The sequence below is a fragment of the Cervus canadensis genome, chromosome 11 (genome assembly GCF_019320065.1).
Source record: "Cervus canadensis isolate Bull #8, Minnesota chromosome 11, ASM1932006v1, whole genome shotgun sequence".
Taxonomy (NCBI): Eukaryota; Metazoa; Chordata; class Mammalia; order Artiodactyla; family Cervidae; genus Cervus; species Cervus canadensis.
The window spans coordinates 76,534,694-76,559,321 of NC_057396.1; the positions used below are offsets into that span (position 1 = coordinate 76,534,694).

Sequence of the window (24,628 nt, forward strand, 5' to 3'; positions counted from 1 at the left end):
GAGGCGTGTGTTCCCTGGTTTGTGGGCTTTCTGGAAGAGGAGCAGTAACAGCCTCCTTGGCTGCTGAGATCGTGCCGGAAGACCGTGGAGGTGCTGTGGCCTCCCAGCCCGAGTGGGAACTGATGGTCTTTCTCCTCTGCCCCTTTCCTGCCCCAGGACTGCACCATCTGCATGGAACGCCTCACTGCCCCGTCGGGCTACAAGGGCCCCCAGCCGACGGTCAAGCCGGACCTGGTGGGCAAGCTGTCCCGGTGCGGCCACGTCTACCACGTCTACTGCTTGGTGGCCATGTACAACAATGGCAACAAGGTGGGTGCCAGCTCAGGGGGTGCCACGACCTCCCAGGTGGGCCCTGGGGCGCCCAAGCCTGGAGGCCTTATTGGAGTGGCACTCAGGTGGTTTGGGGAGTCTTAGAGGCACCCCCAGGCTTCCCTGTTGGCTCAACGGTGAAGAATCCACCTGCAGTGCAGGAGACGCACGTTCAATCCCTGGATCAGGATGATGCCCTGGAGGAGGGCATGGCAACCACTCCAGTATTTTTGCCTGGAGAATTCCATGGACAAAGGAGTCTGCTGGGCTAAGGTCCTTAGGGTAGCAGAGAGTTGACATGACTGAAGCGATTGAGCGTGCATGCAGGAGCACCCCAGAGGAGCAGGAGTGATGATCTTGTTTGTTCTCAGCCTGATCAGTTTTCCCCAAAATTATTATGTTGGCAAAATCTGTCTGTACCTTCCTTTTGGGCTATGCTGCCCAACTTCCTGGGGCTTCCCTGGTGGCTCAGCAGGAAGGAATCCGCCTGCCAATGCAGGAGATTCAAGTTCCATCCCTGGGTCAGGAAGATCCCCTGGAGAAGGATAATGGCAGCCCACTCCAGTATTCTTGCGGGGATAATCCCATGGACAGAGAAGCCTGGTGGGTTACAGTCCATGGGGTCGCCAAAGAGTTGGACAGGCCTGAATGACTAAAGAACAACAACAAACCCAACTCCTCCCAGTGTCTACACTGCGTGGTGGTCTGAGAGGTGTAGACGTCTGTCCCTGAGGGTTTGGAAGGGAGTTTTCTCTAATGATGGGCCCATGGGGAGTGTCCATTCATGCTGGCATAGGACTTCCCAATCACCCTTCCTTCTCCCAGGGCGAGTGCTTTTCAGTTACAATTCGTGTTCTTTGGGCACCTTTCATTGTCCTTTCAAAGGCAATAAAAGTTTTGTCAGAGGACAGCTGGAAGGCCCTTAAGGCCCACTGTTGGAGAGGAGGGCTGTGTGATCCTGTCTTGTCCACCAATGATACTGGAGGGGCGGTCCCCCATCAGAGCTGGTTTCCAGGAGTCTGGGTGTGTCCTCAGATGGTAAGTCTCTCCATACAGCACCTAAAGCCCTTGGCTTTTCTCGTGTTCTGTCCTAGGCCTGGGTCACCTATGGGATTCCGAATCTACTCATTTCTCCAGGCCCAGCTGGGATTGCATCAGAGTCTGTGATTTTTGTGATATCCTCCAGTCACTTCCTGGAGAAGGAAATGGCAACCCACTCCAGTACTCTTGCCTGGAAAATCCCATGGAGGGAGGAGCCTCTTGGGCTACAGTCCACGGGGTCACAAAGAGTCGGACACAATGAGCGACTTCACCAGCCACTTATTCATCCAAAAGTGTGTCTGGCCTTCAGGGGCTGCCCTGTCCATATCTTGCTGGGGGAAAAGAAAAAAGGCGGCCGGCCCAAGCGCAAACCGTGGCTGAGGAGCCAAATGACCTCGGGCAGCAAGACTGTCAATCTCTCTGAGACTTCATTTCCCATCTGGAAAATGGAGATAGAACAATCCCTACTTCCTAACATGCTGAAAGTGAGAAGAAAAAGGGACAGGGGCTGCCCCGGTGGCTCAGACGGTAAAGAATCCACCTACAGTGAAGGTCGACCCGGGCTCGATCCCTGGGTCAGGAAGATCCCCTGGAGAAGGGAAAGGCTACCCACTCTAGTATCCTTGATGCTGGAATCATAGAGAATCCTCTATGGTCAGAGGAGCCTGGAGGGCTGCTGTCTGTAGGGTCACAAAGAGTCCAATGTGACTGAGTGACTAATACTTTCAACACTTTTTATTCAAATTGACACCTCCTTTGTACTATGACTATTTTTTTTTTCTTCATCCTGATGTAGCCCTATGGTTGAAATTCCCAAAGTGCCAGTGTTGGGGTCTTTCTGTGTCTCAGAGAGCTCAGTTATTGATGGACGCTGTGTCTCTGGATTCTCTGCTCAGCTTCCTGACCCAGCAATAAAAGGTTTCACTGGGACTCGGCCTTTGAAGAGGTTATTTTGGATTTAAAGGGGTTTATTAGCACCTTCATTCTCCTTTTGATAACTGCATATAAGAATAATCTTAAAAAAAAAAGAAAAAGAAAAAAAAAAAGAATAATCTCGTACCTTTGCATTTATTTCCATGGTGCTTCAAAAAGGGTGCGGATATGGTCTTTTATCCTCTTTCGCACTTAAACACTTTGAAGCATGCCTTTTTTATTTTCTTTAAAAGGGGTGAGAGGGGCCCAGAGAGAAATGGGGTCATTCATCCAAGGTCATGAAGCAAGTTAAGACCAGAGCAGAGAGTGGGACCCTGACCTTGGCTTCCCACCCTGTGATCACATGAACACAAGCTGAATGCAAGCTGTTTCTTTCACTGAGTAGAGTTCGGGTTGAAGCATCCTTAAATAGCCCCACCGCGGATCCCAGTCTTCCCCGAGGAGACCCGGATGTCCTGGAGAGCTCTGGTCCCAGCTGTGTGACAGCACATTGAATACATGTCATTCCCTGCCCACTCACGGGCTCCTCCTCACCCCCTGTCTGTTTTCAAGCCTGGGAATAGGGTTTACTGTCCAGGCTGCCCCCCCAGGCAGCACTTCACCAGGTCCCGCTGTGAAACCAGGACTCCTCACCTCCCTGAACCTAGAGTCCACCGCCATTGCCCCAGCAGAGCCCTGAAAGTGGAGATGTTACTTGCTCAGTCACCTGGGAAGCCCCCCAGGGCCCTGATGAGCAGGGCAAACCCTGGTTCCCTTCTTGAGGATGGGGCTGCTGCTGCTTATTTCACTTCAGTCATGTCCGACTCTTTGTGACCCCATGGACAGCAGCCCACCAGGCTCCCCTGTCCATAGGATTCTCCAGGCAAGAATACTGGAGGAGATTGCCATTTCCTTCTCCCTCTTAAGGATGAGGTCTTTCTCATACGTCCCTGAGCATGGACCATGGGGCTGGTATAGAGTGTTCCTCCTGTTGCTTTGGAGAAAACTTCAGCTTTCAGTGACCAGGCAGGGGAGCAGCTAAGATCTAGTACTGGTGTGGGTGCATTTTGCCCCTGACCCCAACTTTTAGGGGCTTCCCTGGTGACTCAGCCAGTAAAGATTATGCCTGCAATGCAGGAGACACGGGGTTCCATCCCTGGATTGGGAAGATCCCCTGGAGAGGAGCATGGCAACGCACTCCAGTCTTCTTGCCTGGAGAATCCCATGGACATAGGAGGCTGGCGGGCTACAGTCCGTGGGGTCACAAAGAGTCAGACACGACAGAGGGACTCACACACCAGCCCTTTATCTCTGGTACCTTTCCAGGTTGGGTGGGGTGGTCCTGACCAAAGCTATTTCCCACACTAGAAGTTCGGGCCTTGTCTCTTCAGGATGGGAGTTTGCAGTGTCCAACCTGTAAGACCATTTACGGGGTGAAGACGGGCACCCAGCCTCCAGGGAAAATGGAGTACCACGTCATCCCCCACTCCCTGCCTGGGCATCCGGACTGCAGAACCATCCGGATCATCTACAGCATCCCCCCCGGCATTCAGGTCAGCCCGCCCTTGGCCACTGGCTTTTATCACTTCACGTTTAAATGTTTGCAGGTCGGTGTTTGTCTTTAGTTCACCTAGGCCGCTGTAACCAAGGAAAAACACAGAATGTGTTCATGTCCAACCCATCTTTCTGTACACCTGAAACTCACGTAACATGGTTAATCAACTATTCCCCGGGGCTCAGCAGTGAAGAATCTGTCTGCAGTGTAGGAGCCGCAGGAGACCCCAGTTCAGTCCCTGGGTCAGGAAGATGCCCTGGAGGAGGACAACCCACTCCAGTATTCTTGCCTGGACAATCCTATTGACAGAGGAGCCCGGCGGGCTACAGTCCATGGGGTCACAGAGTCGGACGTGACTGAGGTGACTTAGCACACATGCACTCATATAAAATTTAAAAGGAGAACAAAAAACACAGACTTAAAAAAAAATTATTGGAGTACAGTTGATTTCCCGTGTTGTGTTAGGTTCAGGTGCACAACAGAGTGATTCAGTTGTTGCTGTTGTTCTTTGCTCAGTCGTGTCCGACTCTTTGCGACCCCATGGAACACAGCACGCCAGACCTCCCTGTCCTTCACTGTCTCCCTGAGTTTGCTCAAACTCATGTCCATTGAGTCGGTGATGCCATCCAACCATCTCATCCTCTGTCGTCCACTTCTCCTCCTGCCCTCAATCTTTCCCAGCATCAGGATTTTTTCAAATGACTCAGCTCTTCGCATGAGGTGGCCAAAGTATTGGAATTTCAGCTTCAGCATCAGTCCTTCCAATGAACACCCAGGACTGATCTCCTTTAGGATGGACTGGTTGCATCTCCTTGTAGTCCAAGGGACTCTCAAGAGTCTTCTCCAACACCACAGTTCAAAAGCATCAATTCTTTGGTACTCAGCCTTCTTTATGGTACAACTCTTACATCCATACATGACTACTGGAAAAACCATAGCTTTGACTAGACGGACCTTTGTTGGCAAAAAGGATGTCTTTGCTTTTTAACACGCTGTCTAGGTTTCTCATAACTAGAAAAGCTATGACACTTCCAAGGAGCAGGTGTCTTTTAATTTCATGGTTGCAGTTATATATTTATATATATCCACTCTTTTTTAGATTCTTTTCCCATATAGGTCATTACAGAGTGCTGAGTATAGTTCCCTGTGCTATATAGTAGTTCCTTATTAATTATCTATTTTATATATAGTGGTGCATATATGTCAATCCCCATCTCCTGCTTTTAAACAACAGAAATTTATTTTCCATACTTGTGGAGGCTGAGATGTTCAAGATCAAAGTGCCAGCAGACTCAGGGTCTGGTGGAACCCTCTTCCTGGTTCCTAGACTATCCTCTCACTGTGTCCTCACATGACCATAGGGTGAGGGAGCTGTCTAGTGTCTGCTTTATAAGGTGCTAACCCCGTCCATCAGAGAAGGAAATGGCAACCCACTCCAGTCTTCTTGCCTGGAGAATCCCATGGACAGAGGAGCCTGGCGGGCCACAGTCCATGGGGTTGCAAAGAGTTGGACATGAGTGACTGACTCACACACACACACACACACACAACCCCATTCATGGTGGCTTCACCTAATCCCCTGCTGTGGGACATTCCCAGATCCTGATGCCATCACATTGGGGGTGAGATTTCAACATATTAATTTTGGTGGGAACCCAGGCTTTCAATCTATAGCTTTTCGCCCCTGGCCTCTGAAAATTTGTGTCCTTCCTACCCACAAAATACATTCATTCATCCCATCCCAGTAGTCCTCAAAGTCTTAGCACAGTCCAGCACCCACTTTAATTATTTTTTAAAAGTGTTTATTTATTTGGCTGCTCGGCGTCTTAGTTGTGGTATGTGGGATCTAGTTCCCTGACCAGGGATCGAACTCGGGTCCCCTGCTTTGGCAGTGAAGAGTCTTAGCCCCAGGACTGCCAGGGAAGGGCCCCAGCATGCACTTTAAAATCTAAGTCCAAAGTCTTTTTAAATATCATCTAAACCACAGCGAGATGAGACTGAAGGTATAATTCTTCCTGAGGCCACTTCGTCTCCAGCTGTGAAACTGTGGAAGCAAACAATTTACGTGGTAGAGTCTCATCAGACACTGAATCTGCCAACACCTTGGTCTTAAACTCCTCAGCCTCAAGAACTGTGAAAAATGAATTTCTGTTATTTTTGCTGTCATTGTAGAGCAGCCTGAGCTGCTAAGACAATGCTACACTGTGGTAAGTCTCCTTCCCACCCTGCGGCCCCTCCATCCTGTCTCACCCTCCCCTCTCACCACCGCCATCCTTACTTTCTTACGCATCCTTCCAGGGTTCTTTGTGCATTTGCAACAAAGACTTCTTCCACTCCTCCTGGCTTCACACAAAGGGTGACGTACCCACCACATTGTTCTGCAAGCTGTATTTTCAATGCACAATATAGACTGTAGATCTTCCCATGTCCATAGAGAGAGAACTTCCGCATTCTTGCTTAGCTTTGCATAATCATCCCTTGTATAAAGGGACCATAATTTGTATTCAGCAGTCTCCATGTGATGGGCGTATGGATTGTTTCCAATGTTTTGCTTTAACAAATAATGCCATAATGAATAACCTCTCACACCTGTGAGTATCTCCATAGAATAATTTTCTAGAAGTGGAATCTTTTTTGTCAGACGGTATTTGCACGTGTAAGTTGATAGTCCTTGACTTTTGTGGGCATGTCTTTCTTCTTGGGATTCTTCTTAAAGACAGCCCAGAGGAAGAAACTGAACAATTTCCCTGGCAGTAAATAAATACAGATGTGGGGTTTGCCAGATGGCTTAGTGGTAAAGAATCCACCTGCTAATGCAGGAGATGTGGGTTCCATTCCTGGTCCAGGAAGATCCCCTGGAGAAGGGCGTGGCAACCCACTCCAGTGTTCTTGCCTGGAGAATCCCATGGACAGAGGAGCCTGGTGGGCCAAAGTCCACGGGGTCACAAATAGTAGGACCTGACTGAGCGACGGAACAACACCAGACACAAATGTGTCCCTTCCTTCACACACTGTAGCTTTCTCTAAATGTTCTGGGGGCTCCCTGGATTCCTTTATTTACCAAATATTTATTAGTTTACCCTCCTTTCCTCCTTCCTCCTTGCCTTCCTCCCTTTATCTTTTATTTAACAAATATTTGAGTGTCAACTGTAGGCCAGACTAGGTGCTAGAGGAAGAGTGGTGAGTGACACAGACACAATCTTTACTCCTCCCAAGTCCCCATTCTACTGGGACTAGGAAGAAATAAAACAGGGAAACGTAACAGCCTGCAGAAGAACTGAATAAAAAACACGGTTCTTCTTTGAAGGACTTAGCGACTAGTCAAGAAGAAATACGTACACGTCACTGAGCTCTAGAGTAAAAACTGATGTGCACCATTGGTAAAAGATGTGGAAAGCAGGGTGGACAAAGGGACAGAGATAAGACAAGGACTTCAGAGTCTGATGGACCCGGGTTCTGATCCTTGGATGATCTTCTCCTTCGCAGGGGATTTTAGACCTTGACCGCTTGACTCTCCTGAGCCGTGTTTCTTTACCTGCACAACCAGGAAGCCAATATGCAGGGCTTTTGTAAAGATGGGTGATAATGTTTGAGTGTGCACATGAAGGTCCCGGGCACAGGACCAAGGTGCTCAGTACGTGGCCCCCATCATTTTTGAGTATCCTACTTCTCAGGGCAAGGAAGAGGGCCTATGTCTGTCTGTCTGTCTGGGACAGTCAGAGGAACCTTTCTGGGGCAGGACCCTCGGTAGTAGGGCAAAGACATGAAGAAATGGAAGAGAGAGTTGTTAGTGTTATATTGTTTGTTTGACTTTTTAGTTTATACTGGGATACAGCCGATTAACAGTGCTGTGAGAGTTGCAGGTGAACAGCCAAGGACTCAGCCACACATGTACACGAATCCGTTTTCCCCTCCCTTCCAGGCTGCCACGTAACACTGAACAGCTGCTGCGCTGTCCATTTTAAACACAGCAGTGTGTGCATGTCCATCCCAGACTCCCGAACTAGCCCTTCCCTCTGGCGACCAGGAAGGAGGACCATTTTTCAGTTGGCAGACACAGTGGAGTTTCCGAGGAGAGACAGGAGGGCTGTAGGAGGCCCGTGAAGAAGTTTAATTTGGGTTGAGTTGCCCGGGTGGTGGGGAGGAGGAGGGAGCAGGCAGGGGGCGGAGACAGTGACCCGGTCAGAGGAGGCCCTGACCTCTGGGGCGGGGACCATGGACTCTCCTCAGCAGGCCGGGGGCGCATCTGGTCCTTGAAGGTCTTTGGGCGGGTGGTTAGGGTCATGGGAGGCCACGTGGTTGGGATGATACTTTAGCAAAGCCAGTCTGGCCAAAGAGTCGAGATGACCTGACCGCCCACTTAGGGGACCACTGCTTCTGGCAATGACCCCAGGAGGGCTCTGGACCAGGGCGATGCAGTTGGATATGAGGACAAACGAGACTTCGGGGGTGACTCTAGGGCTGCCAAGGGGGCCGATGGGGAAATGAACGGAAATATGGGAATCCCAAGAAACAGCCCGTGTCCTTGGTGGAAAGCAGGACAGACTGCAGGGGGCAAAGTGTGGGGTGGGGAAACCACCTGGGAGGATGCGGGTTTTTTCCGGGCTTCAGGACCAGAGGGTGGAGAGCCCGCACGAGGGTCCAGAGGTGCCCACCTGCCGCCTCTGTAGGCGCCATGGTTCCCCCAGAAAAACCCAGGCTTGTGTCGAAGGGCACTGTCCTGACAGCCAGTCCATAGAACCTCCCCTGAGAGTCAGTGGCTATATCCTCTGTGCCACGTCCATCCCTGGAGACTCCTAGGGCCATGCGGGCTTGGGCTGCCATGAGAAGTGAGGACCTGTAAGCTCTGCCTTCCCTGCAGGAGATGATTCTCCAGGGGAGAAGCTGTGCGCGGGCCCAGGGCACATCGTGACTGCTGAGCTTAGCTGGTGCCAGGCAGGCGTCTACTTTGACCACATGACAGGCAAGGCCCAGGCGGGAGGGGAGCGGAGCCACGATCAGAACTGGCCACCAGTCGTCCAGCCTGGCTTAGAAACAGCCTTGGCCGCGGGAGTGTTGTAAATGTGCTTTCACGCGAACGTGAAATTCAGAGGCGTCCGGCCCTGCGCCTCCCGGAAGACACAGCTGCCTCTTTCTGACCCCTGCAACCTCTCCTTCCCTGAGGCCTCACTGGACACATACTGCTCAGTCTGCAAAATCAGAGACAGTCTGAATCACGCCGTTCATGTTTGTTTGAATCACATGATTGTTAAATCATTTTGGAACTGTCATGTATAGTAAGGGAAAATGGGAAATCTGTCTTTTCTTGCAGTTTGGTTATGACTCATTTGCTCACTCATTCATTTGTTCAGCTGGGAGATACTGGTCTCCTGTGTGAGAGCTTCTGCCAGGAGCAGTGTGGAATCATCCATATTATATTGGCTTTGTCTAGAAGGGATTTTAAAACAGAGTTTCATCCCCTCTAAGGAGGGGCTGGGCTGCTCAGAAATGATAGACAAGCATGTGTGTGTAGGGGGGAAATATGTGTATTGATACTGGGAGGAAATCCCTCATTTTTCATGAGCTTCTCAAATGGGCCTGTAGACCATTCTGAACCCTGATTAGGAAGACTGGCTTTTGGCTAAACTCTGATTCAGTTTCTTTCCCACTTGGTGGCCTGAGACAGCTTGCTTCACAGGGGTGTTGGGTGGTGACAGTTGAAATCTTAGGAGCTTTTTAGTCATGCAGATGACAAGGCATATCATTCAATAAGCATATCATTCAATAAGAAAAGAAAGCAAAACCCATGAGGACCGAGGAGAAAATCCCCGAGAGTCATTCAGATCGTTCTGATCTCTCGGCCCTTGGCTCAGAGCTCAGAAGCACTTGGGTCATTCTGAGCAGTTCAGCGGTGAAACAATCCAGAGTATGCACCAGGAAACCTGGGCAGAGGTTTTGGCAAAGCTGTTAACACTACGGAAGTCATTTAACCTCTGGGGCTGCAGATCTCCTCTTTTGTGAAACAAAAGAGCCGGAAGAGATGCTGACGAAGATGATATAAACAGTTCCTGGACTCTGAGAGTGCCCCAGGCTCACCTAACATGACGTCCTACAAGGTGAGCATCACCCGTCTTCCCCCCTTGAGGGCTGGGACACCGACAGCCCCAGAGACGGCAGCTCCGGCTCACACAGCTGGAAGGCCCCAGCTCTGAGTCCTGACCCAGGTCCAAGAACTCCAGTATGTGTTAAACCACCGCCCCATCGCTCTTTGGGTCTGTTCTCTGTCTAGACCTGATGGCTATTATTATTTGGATAATAATATTTGGATCCATTAGTATTTGGGTCAATCACAACCCTTATCTGAAAGACTTTTTAAAATGCTCTTTGCTCTCTTTTTGCTTTCAGGGGCCAGAACATCCGAATCCTGGGAAAAGCTTCAGTGCCCGTGGCTTCCCTCGACACTGTTACCTCCCGGACAGCGAGAAGGGGAGAAAGGTGAGGGCAGGTATCAGCGTCCTGGCCCCAGCTCTGCTCCCCGTGGCGCTGAACAGAGCCAGGTCTCTGAACTCTAGGTGCCCCTGTAATCAAGTCACCGTAGAAAGACTTCCCTGATGGTCCAGCGTCAAAACTCCGCCTTCCCATGCAAGGGTGCAGGTTCGGTTCCCGGTCGGGGAACTAAGATCCCCAGACGCCTTGCACCAGATCACCAAAATGAAAACAGAAGCAATATTGTAACAGATTCAATAAAGACTTTACAAATGGTCTGGGTCAAAATAAAAAAGTCCCAAGTCATAGTCCAGTCAGCTAGAGGTGTGAAAAGATATGATTACAATTTTATTTTTGTAGGATGGTGGGGGCTGGACTTTTGGCTTTTTTCTCCCCTGGATTTTACGGGCAATAATTCATCTATTTTAAAAATCTTTCTCTAGAGCTTTGCTGCTTAATGGCAGGTCCTGGGAAGAGCAGCAGTAGCAACACCTGGGAGTTCGATGTAAATATAGGACCTTAGAACCTACTTCATTTTAACCAGATCTCAGGTGGCCTGACAGCACCTGAATGCTTGGGAAGTACTGCTCTAGGGCAAGGATCTTAATTTGTGGCATTTTACTTTTTTCTGTAATGAATATTTTTGTTGTTATTTAGTTGCTAAGTCATGGCTGACTTTGTGACCCCAGGGACTGTAGCCCGCTAACCTTCCCTGTCCATGGGATTTTCCAGGCAAGAGTAATAATAATTATAATAATAACCCACTGGAGTCGGTTACCATTTTCTTCTCCCGGGGATCTTCTCGACCCAGGGATCCAACCCAAGTTGCTGGCATTGGCAGGCAGATTCTTTACCACTGAGCTACTAGGGACTCAGTCAGTGAACACTGTGACTTTCCCCAAAACAGCAGAGGGAAAATCGCTGGGTTTCTGGATTCCTAGTGATTCCTGGGGAGGCTTCAGTGGTTCCATGAACTCAAAAGTTAAAATTACAACTTCATGTTCATTTTTTCTGTGGGTAAGTCCAGAAAAATCACTGGGTTTTTAAAAACCTTTCCTGATCTTGAAAGTGAAAAGAACTATTGATTTATTGGCCAAGAGATGCGTCTTAGTTAGCTTTCTCTAGGTCCTGGCATGTAACAAGCAGCCTGTAAATCTCAGTGCCTTCCGCCAACACGTTTATTTCTCATACAGTTTCGTGTTACTGATTGTGGCTCAGTGGCTGCTGTGGGTTAGCTTTCACGGATCTGGTTCTAAAATTCAGGGAGAAAGAGTTTTGCTTCCCTGGTCCATCCCCTCCTGGTGGAATGGGGCAGAGGACTGAGACAGAATCCAAGTGGAGTGTACAATCCCACCAAAGCTTCCCCCTGAAGCTTGTGACTTCTGCTCATGCTGTTTAGCTGCTCAACAGTTGTGCTAAGTTGTGTCCGATTCTTTTGTGACCCCATGGATACCACGGAGGCCTGCCAGCCTCCTCTGTCCATGGGGTTTCCCAGGCAAGAATACTGGAGTGGGTTGACATTTCCTCCTCCAGGGGATCTTTCTGACCCAGGGATTGAACCCATGTCTCCTGCATTGGGATGCAGATTCTTTACCATCTGCAGCACCAGGGAAGCCCCATACCTTTCATAGGCCCCCGCAAGTCACTAGCGAGCCAGACCAGGAGCTGGTGTCCTGCTTACCAGGAGGCTCCTTGGCAAAGAGTGTGCCTAGAGTCTCTCACGGCGGGAGAAGCGGAGAGTCTGGGACAACAAGAGCATCAACCACGTCATCCTGAAGAGGTGCCCAGTGCAGTGTCCCCAGATTAGGAGTCAGGGCCAGTCCTGGTACCCCTTTGCCCAGAGCCAACAAGTCTCTACACCTGAGACCTGCAGCCCCAACTGCTGGCTAAACGACCCCACCATCAAGTCCCATGGTTAAAACTGGAATCCTCTTGCGAAGAGCTGTTTCTCTACCAGGTCGTTCTTTGTGTTAATGACATACAGTAAGTCCCCTACATGCAAACCTTCAAGTTGTGAACTTTCGAAGACGCACGCGTGCGTTCCACCAGCATCAGGCGTGAGTGACATTACAGCTTCCCCTGTCTCCTATTGCTGACGGTCCCTCAGCTCCACTGCCTCCCACGTCCTCTCCCTCCTCTAATCAGTGACTCTTCTGGCCTGTCCACTCGATGCCAGCCCCTGTGTGCCAGCTGTCGTACCACAGGCTTTTCAAGGTGCTGTTCTGTTCAGTTCAGTCGCTCAGTCACGTCCGACTCTTTGCAACCCCATGAACCACAGCACACCAGGCCTCCTTGTCCATCACCAACTCCCGGAGTCCACCCAAACTCATGTCCATCGAGTCGGTGATGCAATCCAGCCATCTCATCCTCTGCCATCCCCTTCTCCTCCTGCCCTCAATCTTTCCCAGCATCAGGGTCTTTTCAAATGACTCAGTTCTTCCCATCAGGTGGCCAGAGTATCAGAGCTTCAGCTTCAGCATCAGTCCTTCCAATGAATATTCAGGACTGATTTCCTTTAGGATGGACTGGTTGGCTCTCCTTGCAGTCCAAAGGACTCTCAAGAGTCTTCCCCAACACCACAGTTCAAAAGCATCAGTTCTTTGGTGCTCAGCTTTCTTTATAGTCCAACTCTCACATCCGAGGTACTGTACTGTAAGATTAAAAATGTTTTCCTCATTTTTTGTTTGTTCTTCATGTATTATTTGTGTGAAAAGTATTATAAACTACTATTATGGTACAGTACTGTATAGCTGTTTGTGTTAGTTGGGTTGGACTTATGAACACATTGAGCTTACGGATGCACTATCTGGACAAAATTCACTCATATCTAGGGGATTTACTATGTTCTGTATCCCTGGAACCAGGTTGGACGCATGAACATTCTGGCCTTGAGCCACACATTCCTCCCTGCACTGCCCTCCAGACCACTTGAATCTTTTCCTAATCCTCCAAACTATTCTGTCACAAGAATAGTGATCCTGAAACACAGTTTCCCACATCAGTCTCCTTTGTTTAATGGAAATAAAGTGAGAGAAAACAACACAAAGCTGTTAGGATGGTTTCCCTTCCTTCTTTACAAGGATTGTTTTCTCGGTTCAGTAGACAAGACCTCCCACAATCTGGGTCTGAATTGTCCCTTCCCACCAATTCCTCACCTTTATCTCCTCATGCCTGCTGTTCTCAGACCCTCACTCTGGGCTCCTTTGCAGAGCAAGGTGATAGAGCGTAAGCTTTGAACCCAGACCAGCCTGGCTTCAAATCCTACTCCTGCTGCTTATCTCGTGTGGGAAATGGACATGAAGCTGATTTAAGTCTCAGGCTCCCAATCTTTGAGAGTGTGATCATTTCTAGCTCTGTGGACAGGATGTTGTAAGAATTAAGTGAATAATTCTTTTTTGTGAAGAGTTTCTTCACATTTGTGAAGAATCTGCCTGCAATGCAGGAGACCTGGGTTCAATCCCTGGATCGGGAAGATCCCCTGGAGGAGGAAATGGCAACCCACTCCAGTACTCTTGCCTGGAGAATCCTATGGACAGAGGAGCTTGTCAGGCTACAGTCTAAGGAGTTACTGAGTCACATACAGCTGAGTGACTAGCACATACAGCATTGATGAAAGGCTTCCTTAGTGACTCAGTGGTAAAGAATCCACTGGCCAAGGCAGGAGACGTGGGTTTGATCCCTGGTTTGGGACGATAACCCTGGAAAAGGAAATGGCAATCTACTCCAGTGTTCTTGCCTGGGAAATTCCATGGACAGAGGAGCCAGGTGGGCTGCAGTCCTTGGGGTCACAGAAGAGTCGGATGCAACTTCACAACTAAGTAATAACAACAATAAGTATCTGTGAAGTGCCCAGTGTGGTGACAGCCGTGAGCTATGCCTCGGATGATATGTCTTTCCTGCACCTGTACATTCTTCTCTGTTAATACACCTCAAATCCTACCCACTCTCTGAGACTCAGCTCACAAGCATACCCTCCGTGAATTCTATCCTGACGCCCACCTGTGGGTCAGCATAGTCGTGACTGAGACCAGATTGTAAAGGCAGGCAGCCCTGAAGTCAGGGCCCCGCTCTAGCACTTTCAAGCTGCATGACCCAGACCCATCTGTTATCTTCTGAACCTGTTTCCTCTTCCGCAGAGAGGGGATAATGAGCATCTTGTCGTAGCCAACTGTTAGGACCATTAGATGAGCCAGAGCCTGGCACTTAGTAAGTAAGCACTCAGGAAACGGTGGCTCTTAGTTTCAGCATCTTCCAGCCTTTTCTTTCTTTTTTGACTGTGCTGGGTCTTCATGCTGGCTCTTCACGGCACAGACTTTTCTCTAGCTGCGGTGCCTTCTCTTATTGCAGAGCATGGGCTCTGGGGTGCAGGAGCTTCCGTCGTTGGGGCACAAGGGATCAGTAGTTGGGGCTCCTGGACTCTAGAGCACAGGGTCAATGGTCATGGCTCACGAGCTCCGAGGCCTGTGAGATCTTCCTGGATCGGGAATAGAACCCACATCTCCTGCACCAGCAGGCAGATTCTTGACCACTGAGCCACTAGGAAGCGCCCGCCAGTCTGATCGCTATTAAGATTCCTCACCTCCAGCTCACACCATGTTTGCAGTCGTTTGGTTTTGAACCCAATGGATTTTTATCAGGTGCCTTCTTCACACTGGTCAGGGTGTCAGGCGTTTGTCTTCCTCAACCAAGACTCTTTTTCAGTGTAGCTGAGTTAAAATATTCTGCAAGTCCTGGCACGTCTGTGAGCCTCACCCATAACTCAGAGGTAATGATAGCACCTGCCAGACCTCGCGCTAGGATTTCCCTCACAGCCAAGGGTGGTTGTGAGGATCGGATGAAAAAATAACTATGAAATGGCCTGGACGAGGCCAAACACTTCTACCATGTCCCTGGAGAAGCATTGCACAGCTTTAGCTGTGAATCAGTTAATGCCACACTCCAGTGGTGTGTGTGACTCCATGGACCATAGCCTGATGTATCCACCTAACTAAGGTTAGGGCCCAGAATCACGCATGCTAAGTCAACTTCAGTCGTGTCCAACTCTCTGTGACCCCATGGACCGTAGGCCATGAGGCTCCTCTGTCCATGGGATTCACCAGGCAAGAATACTAGAATGGGTTTCCATGCTCTCCTCCAGGGGATCTTCCCAACCCAGGGATCAAACTCACATCTCTTACATCTCCTGGTGTAAGAGGGCATGGCTGGGGGTGGTGGACACGGCTCAGAAGATCTCAGGTTGTTCCTAAGAGCCTTGAATTCCTAGATGGCAGCTTTTAAAATGGAGCTATAATGCTGGTTTCCCAGGTGGTGCCAGCGGTAAAGAACCCACCTGCCAGGGCGGGAGATGTAAGGGACACGAGTTCCATCCCTGGGTCGGGAAGATCCCCTGGAGGAGGGCGTGGCAACCCACTCCAGTGTTCTTGCCTGGAGAATCCCATGGACAGAGGAGCCCCATGGCCTATGGTCCATGGGGTCGCAGAGAGTTGGACACGACTGAAGTGACTTAGCATGCGTGATTCTGGGCCCTAACCTTAGTTGAGTGGATACATCAGGCACTGCTGTGAAACCACTCTTCGTGTAGGGCCCCCTTAAGATGCTCACAACCTTTGGGGGTAAGTGGTACCACTGAAAGCTCAGAGAGGTCATGTAACTTGTACAAGGCCTCACAATTGGTCCATGACAGAGTCAAGCCTGAACCTGCCAGGTCCCTGACTCCACTTCCCAATTCCTGTCCATTCCCTGTGCTGCTTGGAGCACTATCATGCGGGGAGGGCTGGGACCACAGGGCAGGGAGCGCGTCCTCCTCGCGGATGGTCTTTGAGCACGGCATGTCTGGCGCTGATCTCCCCCATTTTCGCTCAGGTCCTGAAGCTGCTGCTCGTGGCCTGGGACCGCCGCCTCATCTTTGCCATCGGGACGTCCAGCACCACGGGCGAGTCAGACACCGTCATCTGGAATGAGGTCCATCACAAGACAGAGTTCGGCTCTAACCTCACCGGCCATGGCTACCCAGATGCCAACTACCTGGATAACGTGCTGGCCGAGCTGGCCGCCCAGGGCATTTCCGAGGACAGCGCTGCCCAGGAGAAGGACTGAGCTGGGGGGGACGGGGCTTCGGGGTGGCAGGGGTGTGGGAACCGCAGGGCAAGAAGTGGGGGGAGTCAGGGTGGAAGCTGGTACCATGCCCTCCCGAGCCCCTTGTGCGGGCTCCAGCCCCCGTCCTTCCGGCCACAGGGGGGAGCCAGAGTGAATAAGGGGATGTCATTCACAAACCTCATCCAAGATGCAGGGGCCACGGGACGGGGTGAGGGCCACCCTCCATTTGTTCCCGTGGAGTTTCGGTGCTGGGTAGGCAGGGACTCCTCCCCTCACCCCCTCCCCAGCAGGGGGCACAGTCAGCACACGTGGGGTAGGGGCACCCCTTACCCTGGCCTTGTGAAGTCCGAGGCGCCCGTCTCGGCCGGCTTCTTGCTGCTTCCACTCTGCTTGGAGAGCGGAGTTTCTACTTTTCTCTCCTCCCCTGGAGGTGAGGAGCTCTCACTGTGCAAGACTGAGGGGGCAAAGGGGTGAACCGCTGAACTGCTGCGACATCGGCAACCGGTACCTCGATGTACAGCGTGGAAGTGCTGCTCGCTAAGACGGTCCCAGCAGTGAGGGCTTCCGGGAGCATCTCAGCTCCCATCGCGGTCCTGGCTGCTCCCGCCTCCCGCCCACCCCTCTGCCCTGTCCAAAGAGGCATCCGATTCTCCTATGCAGACGGAGGGACTCTGGGATTCCTCTCTGGGGCGCGATGTCTCCCGCCCCTCTCTGATCAGACCAGAGCCTGCGTCCCACTTAGCGTCTGAATTAGTCCTCAGGGAGAGGAGCCCAGCCCTTCCAACTCATCCCAGACCAGCTCAGAGATTCCGTGTGATTCATCCAGTCACTGTGAGTGGGGCCCAGGCTGGCCTTCGCGCCATCAGTGGGCGTTGTGTGTGCGCATGCGCGTGTGCACACCTCTCGGCCAGGCTCCGCCACTCGGCCGGGGTGGCGGAGGGTCCCATCATGATCTCACACTCTGGTTCTGCAAACTGTCGGACCCCAGTTCTGATGGGAATGAAACAGCCAGGCGGCGGTCTGTGGACGTGCCTCACCGTCTGACATCCATCCCGTAGTCAACGTGAACTCAGACCGAGACAGAGCTGTGCTTGGGGGTTGCGTAGGGTGCAGGGTGGACGGACTCCTGTGTATATCTCTCTCAGATACACAGGCCGGATCTGAGCCGGTCCACGAGGACCTCAGCAGGTCTCCGTGCACATTGTCTAGTGAGCCTGGAGGGGGTGCAGGGACCCTCATCTCCCTCTTCAATGACCGGCTGGCCCAGCGCAGGAGGGGGCCTCCAGCCCTTTCCAGCAGGGTCGGGACCACCTTGGGGTCCAGTCCAACCTGTGTCCGGGTTATGTCCCAAGACCCTGCCTGTCCCCTCCCCCACATTCCCTTCAGCTCCCATGAAGAAGACAATTGGGGGTCAGGGAGGAGAGACGGGGGGTGAAGAAGGGAACCCCAATTCTGCCCCCTTTGAAAGTGGATCCTCTGAACTCCATGTTTGGGGAAAGTTCCTCTGGATCCCGATTCAAATTTATATACCTCGTGTCTGGGGGTCTGACGTATATATATATATATAAATATGCACATATATTTCATAGTATTTGGAAGGTTTTCGATGCTGGAAAAATGGAAATGGAAAAGCCTTCAGACGCGGCACTGAAGTTAGAAGCGGCAGCCAAGCTTCTCCGAGAGCCGGCTCTGAGTGGCCTGCTCTCAGGCCTGCAGACATTCTGACGGGGGGGCGGCCAGGGGATTCGCTCGGGTGTCACCCCTTTCCTGGGGTACACTGGTGCTGAGCTCGTCCTCCTCTTCCACGTGGCGGAAGACGTGAAAGTGTTAGTCGCCAAGTTGCTCTGGGGATATTAGTTAGCTCCAGCGAAGGCCGCGCTGGCAGCCTCTCCCATCGGTCATTTATCTCACCAGCAGACCAGGAGACTGGCCCCCAGCCCACCGCACTTCCGGGCAGTTTCCTGCCGCAGCCGGGAAGGAAATATCCGAACTGAACGGGAGAGCCGTCCCTTAGCGTTTGATGTCAGCCCAAGCCTGTTGCCGGACCACCCTGTGCCAGAGACGGGCTTCATCGTAAGCCCGGCTACACCCCCACCCTCCTTCAGCATCCTTGTCCGGGATCTCCGGGCTCCTCACTCACAGGAACGCGGAAACAGACCCAGAGTCGGCGGGTAGACAGAGCGCTGTGGCGGGAGGTGGGGAAAGAAGGGAGACGTAACTGGCAGAGAGACTGATGTCCCTGGGTCGGGTGGAAGAAGGTGCGGGTGGAGAAGGAGCCGGGCCCAGGGCAGAAAGAAGAGGCTGCAGGGGAAAGGCAGGCAGGCGGTGACCCTTTGAGAGTCTCTTCACACCCTCCAGCCTCCCGCTCTCAGGATGCTGACAGTACTGATGGCCTGTGTCTCTTCCCGAGATACTCGTAGGGGCTACCTCATCTGCTGCTCTTCTAGTGGGACTTTCTGGGCAGAAGGAGCCGTTCGTGTCCCTTATAACACTGTGCCAGGCGAGGGTGGTGGGAGGGGCATGCCTCTGCCCTCTCTCATGCCAACCTGGAAAGGTACAACCCTGGGTTGGGCAAGAGCCCCCGCTGGCAGAGGTCCTGCGCATCCATCACTTGGACGCAGCAAGTCCTCCCGCCGGAAGCCCTGCTGTGTTCCCTGCCACGTGCCGGGAATCCCATGCCTGTCCGCTCATTGTCTTAGCACCAGCAGCCTCGTTTCTCCCCTCCCGAGTCTCCAGGGAGGACACGTGGGACTGGAGACAAACCCTCTTAGTGCTCATCCCTTGAAAGGTGGATCGTGTGAGTGTGTGTGCAGTTGCCTTTGTGTTTTCATCCCCCTTTTGATGCCTGGACTTCTCTGTGGTTTCACGCCTGGTCCAAAGTGCTCGTCCTGGTGTTGTGGGCATGAGATGGTTGGGGGGAGGTCCTGTGTGGTACAAGGAAGGGCCCTGTCCTCTTTTCCTGGTCTGTGGTCCTTGGCATTGATGGTGGGGCGGGGGTGGTTCTGGGGGAGAGCGGGTGAGTGTCCTGTTGTAAATCACTGTAACTGGTGTGTTTTGAAGTCCTTGGTGTTGCTCTGTGAGTGGACATCGCCACCTGGTGCTCATGAGGTTTACGTGCGGAACAATAAACGTCAAACAACAACCGCAAACTGTCTCAGCCTGCTTTCTGTCCCCTGGTGCACCTACCGGTGAGGATGTGGGGTACCTCTCCAAGTCCATGAGCAACCGCAAGTCCTTCCACTGAACGGGAGAGTCCCTTTTTCTGCTCTTTTTTACATCTTCTTTACCCACACATTCGACCAAGTAACCTACTTTGACTTCTTGTTCCTCTAAAGAAACAGATGACCTGGCAGGGGGAAATAAGTGAAACAGTAGGGGAAAGACCATCTTAAAAACCGTGAGTGTTTGCTTCTTAAAGTTCCCTTCACTCGACCACAAAATCGGGTATGTTTCAATAGCTTACAGGCTGTGTTTTTCAGATGTACTCAATTGCTAAGTGGTGTCCAACTCTTCAACCCCAGGGACTCTCCCCCGCCACGATCCTCTGCCCATGAGATTTCACAGGCAAGAATACTGGAATGGGTTGCCATTTCTTCCTCTAGTTTTTCAAATCTTGATTCAGATGAGAACACAAAGATAAAATGCAATTGCAAAGGGGCTTTTGTCACCCAAATGTGTCCTTGTTTCTGACAGTCCATGGAGTGTGGTTTTCTTGGAAGTCTGGATCAGTGTTTCCACAGACTCCAGCCTAAGCTAGCCAGTCAAGAAAGCAGGCCTCAGAGAGTGGAACCTATGAAGCACCCATCAGGGTTCGGATTTTGTAAAGTGACTTGATGAATGTAAACCTCAGGCTGTCTCATTCTGATTTCCTGGGGATGAACGGAGTACACATTCCTTAAGTACACATTTTAATATAAATTTACATGCAACTTTGTTAGAAGTATGAGTTGGTGAAGAACTTTTCATTTCAGTAGGCCGTTAGTACATTAAAAGTCTCAGAGGTTAAAGGTATACTTTATTTATCTGACTCAATGATCTTCAAAGAACTTACAGGGAAGTCAGTATCAGCAGGAAAGTGGTTAGCTTGGCTGAAACATACCCACAAATCCCCAGAGGTGAGGGAAGGCATTTTAATGCTTAAGAAGCAGGGGTTTAGTACAGAGGTTGTAGAAATCTCCGTCTGACTGAGAGCACAGCTCCAGTTCTGAGTCACTCCTCTGTATTGCAGTGGGAGTGATTGTGTGACCTCCCTCTTGTCTTCCCACAATCTGGGACAGTTCAAGCTCCCAGAAGAAGGACCTGGTAGAAGCCAAACTCATGACTGCAGGTGTTAAATGAGGCTGGGACAAATTATCCTTCATAGAAGTTAACTCATCCATGACATTCGATTTGGTGAAGAAATACATAGCTTTAAAAAAATGGTGCTGAATATTAACAGAGTCAACCTAATAATTACAGTTAGGTGAGACCATTATTAAAATTAGGCAAAGCGTCAAATGCCAGGTGACAATCACGCATCCTGGGAGGTGTCCCAGGGGAGTCAGTGTGGGGCTGGAATAAATGTGCCACAAATGATGTTGGGTGTCTTTTTTCATTTCATTTCATTTCATTTAACATTGATTTGATCATGTCAACCTCCTTTCTGCTGGAGAAAAGAAAAGGACAGGATACATAATAGGAGTTTTTCTATCTTATTCAGATTTTGGGGATGAAGTGATAATTTGATGTGGGTTTACTTTGACTTCTTGCATCTTTCTTGTCTTCCACCCCCAGAAAAATTTTTGGAATGTGAGGTGTGTGTACGTGTGCATTGAGGGGGGTGTGATTCCCCCACATGATGCGAGATTAGAAAGGGGAGGTGGTCATCTATGGAAGAGGGAGGGATGGTACCTGAGTAACAGAACATGAGAGCATCATGCTTGATCTAGCCAAACCTGCAGCTCTTCTCTTTGCCTCACTTATGATAAGCTGAGAAGGTGAAACCAGGCAGCTGGTTGTGGGTAAGAATTCCAGTTCCCCAAGAGCACCAGAATCTTTTCTAGCTTTCACCCTTTCTTCACTCACTGCTGGTCTCCAAACCGCCTCTTCTCCCTTGACCTTCCTAAGAGAGGTTTAAATGTTAAAGTATTCTCTGAGGACTTTATGACACTAGTCTGAAGTCCAAGAGTGGCCTGGCCTCACTAAGTCTTAATTGTGGGGAGCTTGAAAAGAGTGGGTTTGGTCTAGGCACCCTCTCCCGGCTCAGAGGACACTGAGATGGTCCAGAGGAGATGACACAGTCATCAGTACCTCAAAAATGAAATGCGAGAGCCAAGCAGGACCTCCTGCATCTTCTGGGGGCTCTTCTGGGAGCGTGAAATCCAGACTGCTTTAAAAAAACACAAAATAGCAGGAGGGTAACATTTAAAGACATCCTTAGAGCTCATGAATTGGAAACCATGACTGACCTCAGATTAAATGCATCTTCAAATCTGAATATGAACCTTCTCCCTTGTCCTTATTACACATTAGCTTTTAGGTGAAGATAATGACACACATCAAGAAGAGATGACCCCCTCAAGTTTTAGGATGACTTTTGCTTAAAAAGCCACAACTGCCCTCCAATCCCTCTCCCAACTCTGTCCATGTAGCTCTGTCTATTTCCTGGCCCAGAGACCTAGAAAGTCAGTTCCACAAGGACTGCTGTTGCACTTGACACAGCATTATTTAGGAGGGCAGAAGTGGAGAGAAAAAGAAATGAAAAACAAGTTGAAGGCCTGACCAGGGAGGAGAGAAACGGTGTCCTGGGAGAGTCTAAGCAGGACTCTGTGCCTGCTCTTGGTCAAGGGCATCTCCATTCACAGCAGTGCCTGCAGCCAAACTCTGCTTCTCATCCTGGAGCACCTGGTATCCCTTTTTCCTGGACTTCCGGGCACCATAGATGGCCAGGGCAACGACCCCTGCCAGGGCGACGGTCACCCCCAGGGTGAGCCCCGCGGCTGCTCCTCCAGACAGACCCCCACCGTCTCCGTGGATGACTCTCATGGCCCTGCGAAGCTCCAGGGGCTCCCCCAGCCGCCACTGGTGGGACTGGGGATCTTTAATCCAGGAGCTGGCCGTCTCAGGGTTAGTCACCAGGACAGTGTTGGTGGCCACCTGACTCATGAGCGGTGGTCGGGTGTAAGGAGGAAGCCTGACAGGGGGCAGGGACCCTCCTGTAAAAAGCCCAGCTTTGACACAGTAAGACACTTGGCACCCATCACTGATGAGGGCTAGGTGTTGGCTGAAGCCCCCCGGACACTTTCTTAGAGAAGGCGCCCCCAGATCTTTGGATGTGGCAGAATCCACCAAGGGGTTCCCCACTGCACAGCTAAAGAACCCACCAAAGGGGACGGAAAATCTGTATCCCAGCTCATAGTCCTGAGAGGCACATACCTTGAGGTTTTCAAAAAGTCTCAGTTGAAAATAGCCGGCTGGGCATGACTGGGCATTGGTCAGAGGGTTTATGCTCTTACTGCTGAAGAGCCCGCCAAAAAGGAGCCCCGAGTTTTCGGGTACTTGCCCACTGGCTGCACACCAAAACACCCTGAATTCAGCCCTGGCTACTCGGAACACGTCTTCACACACCGTCTTGCAGAAGATGTAGAGGGTACACTTGCGCGAACACTCCAGGTGGTTGTACCCCTCCTCGTGGGTCTGGGTGAGCAGCTGGACTGGGGAGTAACCAGAGGGGCAGGACACTCTGCCGGTCAGCGGATTCTTCTGCTCCAGGTTCTGGCAGAGCTGGACAACCTCATTCCCTGAGAACTGGGTGCATTCCTGGTAAACTCCCCCAAAGGAGAAATTGGTCATCTTCCCCTCACAAGAGCCATCGTCGGTGTTGGCTTGGAAGTTGAAGTTGGGCGAGTTGAGATCTGTGCAGCCGGGGTAGGTGTTGACCGCATAATACCTGCGCACAGCCGCTTCCACCGTCTTCGACAGCTTTCTCACCAAGGGCCCCGGCAGGTCAGGCAGTTGTTCGGGGTTGATGAAGAAATACAGAGGCAGGCCAGCTCGGTCCATGGCCACCAGGTGGTTGGTGATGCCCTGTTGCCAGGCCTGGAGGGTGATGCCTGGGTAAAACGGAAGTCCTCCGATGCTCTGAACTCTGGAGTTGGTTCGGTTGGAGAGGTAGCTCTTGGTGAAGGCGTTCTGTGAGGTGTAGTTCTCCTCGAATTTGAAGTTAACAATGTTCAGGAAGGTGATTCCAGCGGACGTGGTCAAGGCGCTGCGGCTGCTCTGGCTGTCCTGCAGGAAGGACGACCTGATGTGATCCTCCTGGATGAGCGCGGCCCCTGCATCCACACTGGTGATGACATGGGTACCGTAGTTGAGGACCAGGAGTTCTGCCAAGTAGGTGGCCATCCGGGTCTGGTTGTTCTCCAGACGCTCCGAGATGTCCATGAGCTCCTTCTTAAACATCCAGCTTAGCTCTGCATCTGGGTTGATTTTGACCGTATAGACCAGGTTTCTTACCTGAACCTGGGTAGTTACAGCTTGGTCCTTCACCTGAAGGGTCTTTATCCTCTGGAACTCAGGGGAGAACTTGCCATTGACTTTGGAAAAAAGAGATAGCTCCATGTTGATGGAGTTGGAGGTGGTGCTCTGGTAGTTCACCCAGGACTCCAGGATTTTGGAGTTCATCTCCAGGTTGCTCTGCTTCTGGGGAATGGTGAAGATCTCATCCGGGATGATGTACTGCCCATCTTCCGTGGTCCTGCAGTGGGTGTAAGTCAACTCCATCACCCGTCCCATGTCCACATTCCGCAGGTTATCCCAGCCGCCTCCAGGTAAGACGGACAGAACGGGCAATTTTAAGGCATTCTTGCAATTTTGAAACCCAGCCTCATCGGTCGGTCCCCGAGATGTGTCCATTTTAGCCCATGCTGCCACTGCCCAGATTAGAAAGGCACCCCTGAAGCTGTTCATGGCTCATACAGCCCTGGCCTGACCCACTGGTCCTAAGTTGCAGCCAGCAGGCTTGGGGCAGACTGAACCGATGGGAAAGAAAGCCGTTGCTGAAACAAAAAGTTCAGCAGTTCTCCTAAAGCCACCAGTTCCTCTTTGGGCTAGTCTAATCTCGAAATGGGGAAATGAGAGTTGACTTGAACACTAATGTCCATCAGGACTTTGAAACAATTGTGTGGCCCTAGATAGCAAACCCAGCCCTGTATCCTGAACAGCGAGCTAGCCTAACTGCCCCTGACCTCCCCCAGCGCCCAGCTGGTTACT

General features: G+C 51.2%; 2 protein-coding genes across 5 annotated transcripts in view; one reads left to right on the forward strand and one right to left on the reverse strand.

Annotated features, from left to right (window-relative positions):
• The window catches only part of DTX4 (deltex E3 ubiquitin ligase 4), a 39,764-nt gene extending 20,237 nt beyond the window's left edge, over positions 1 to 19,527 (forward strand). The window contains exons 6-9 of one of the 4 annotated variants that reach the window (XM_043481476.1): positions 157 to 309; positions 3,654 to 3,815; positions 10,202 to 10,291; positions 16,145 to 19,527. In XM_043481476.1, coding sequence (XP_043337411.1) covers positions 157 to 309; positions 3,654 to 3,815; positions 10,202 to 10,291; positions 16,145 to 16,378 — 639 coding nt within the window. In that variant the 3' untranslated portion in view covers positions 16,379 to 19,527. Of the gene's footprint in view, positions 1 to 156; positions 310 to 1,403; positions 2,969 to 3,653; positions 3,816 to 10,201; positions 10,292 to 16,144 lie in introns of those variants that run through there. The other 3 variants (XM_043481478.1, XM_043481477.1, XM_043481475.1) reach the window with 3 other exon arrangements.
• Positions 19,528 to 20,373: 846 nt separating this feature from the next.
• Positions 20,374 to 24,422, reverse strand: LOC122449634 (macrophage-expressed gene 1 protein). The gene has a single exon (XM_043481473.1). It carries the CDS (start codon positions 24,323 to 24,325, stop codon positions 22,172 to 22,174), a length of 2,154 nt encoding a protein of 717 aa, XP_043337408.1. The 5' UTR covers positions 24,326 to 24,422; the 3' UTR covers positions 20,374 to 22,171.
• Between the last annotated feature and the right edge of the window lie 206 nt (positions 24,423 to 24,628).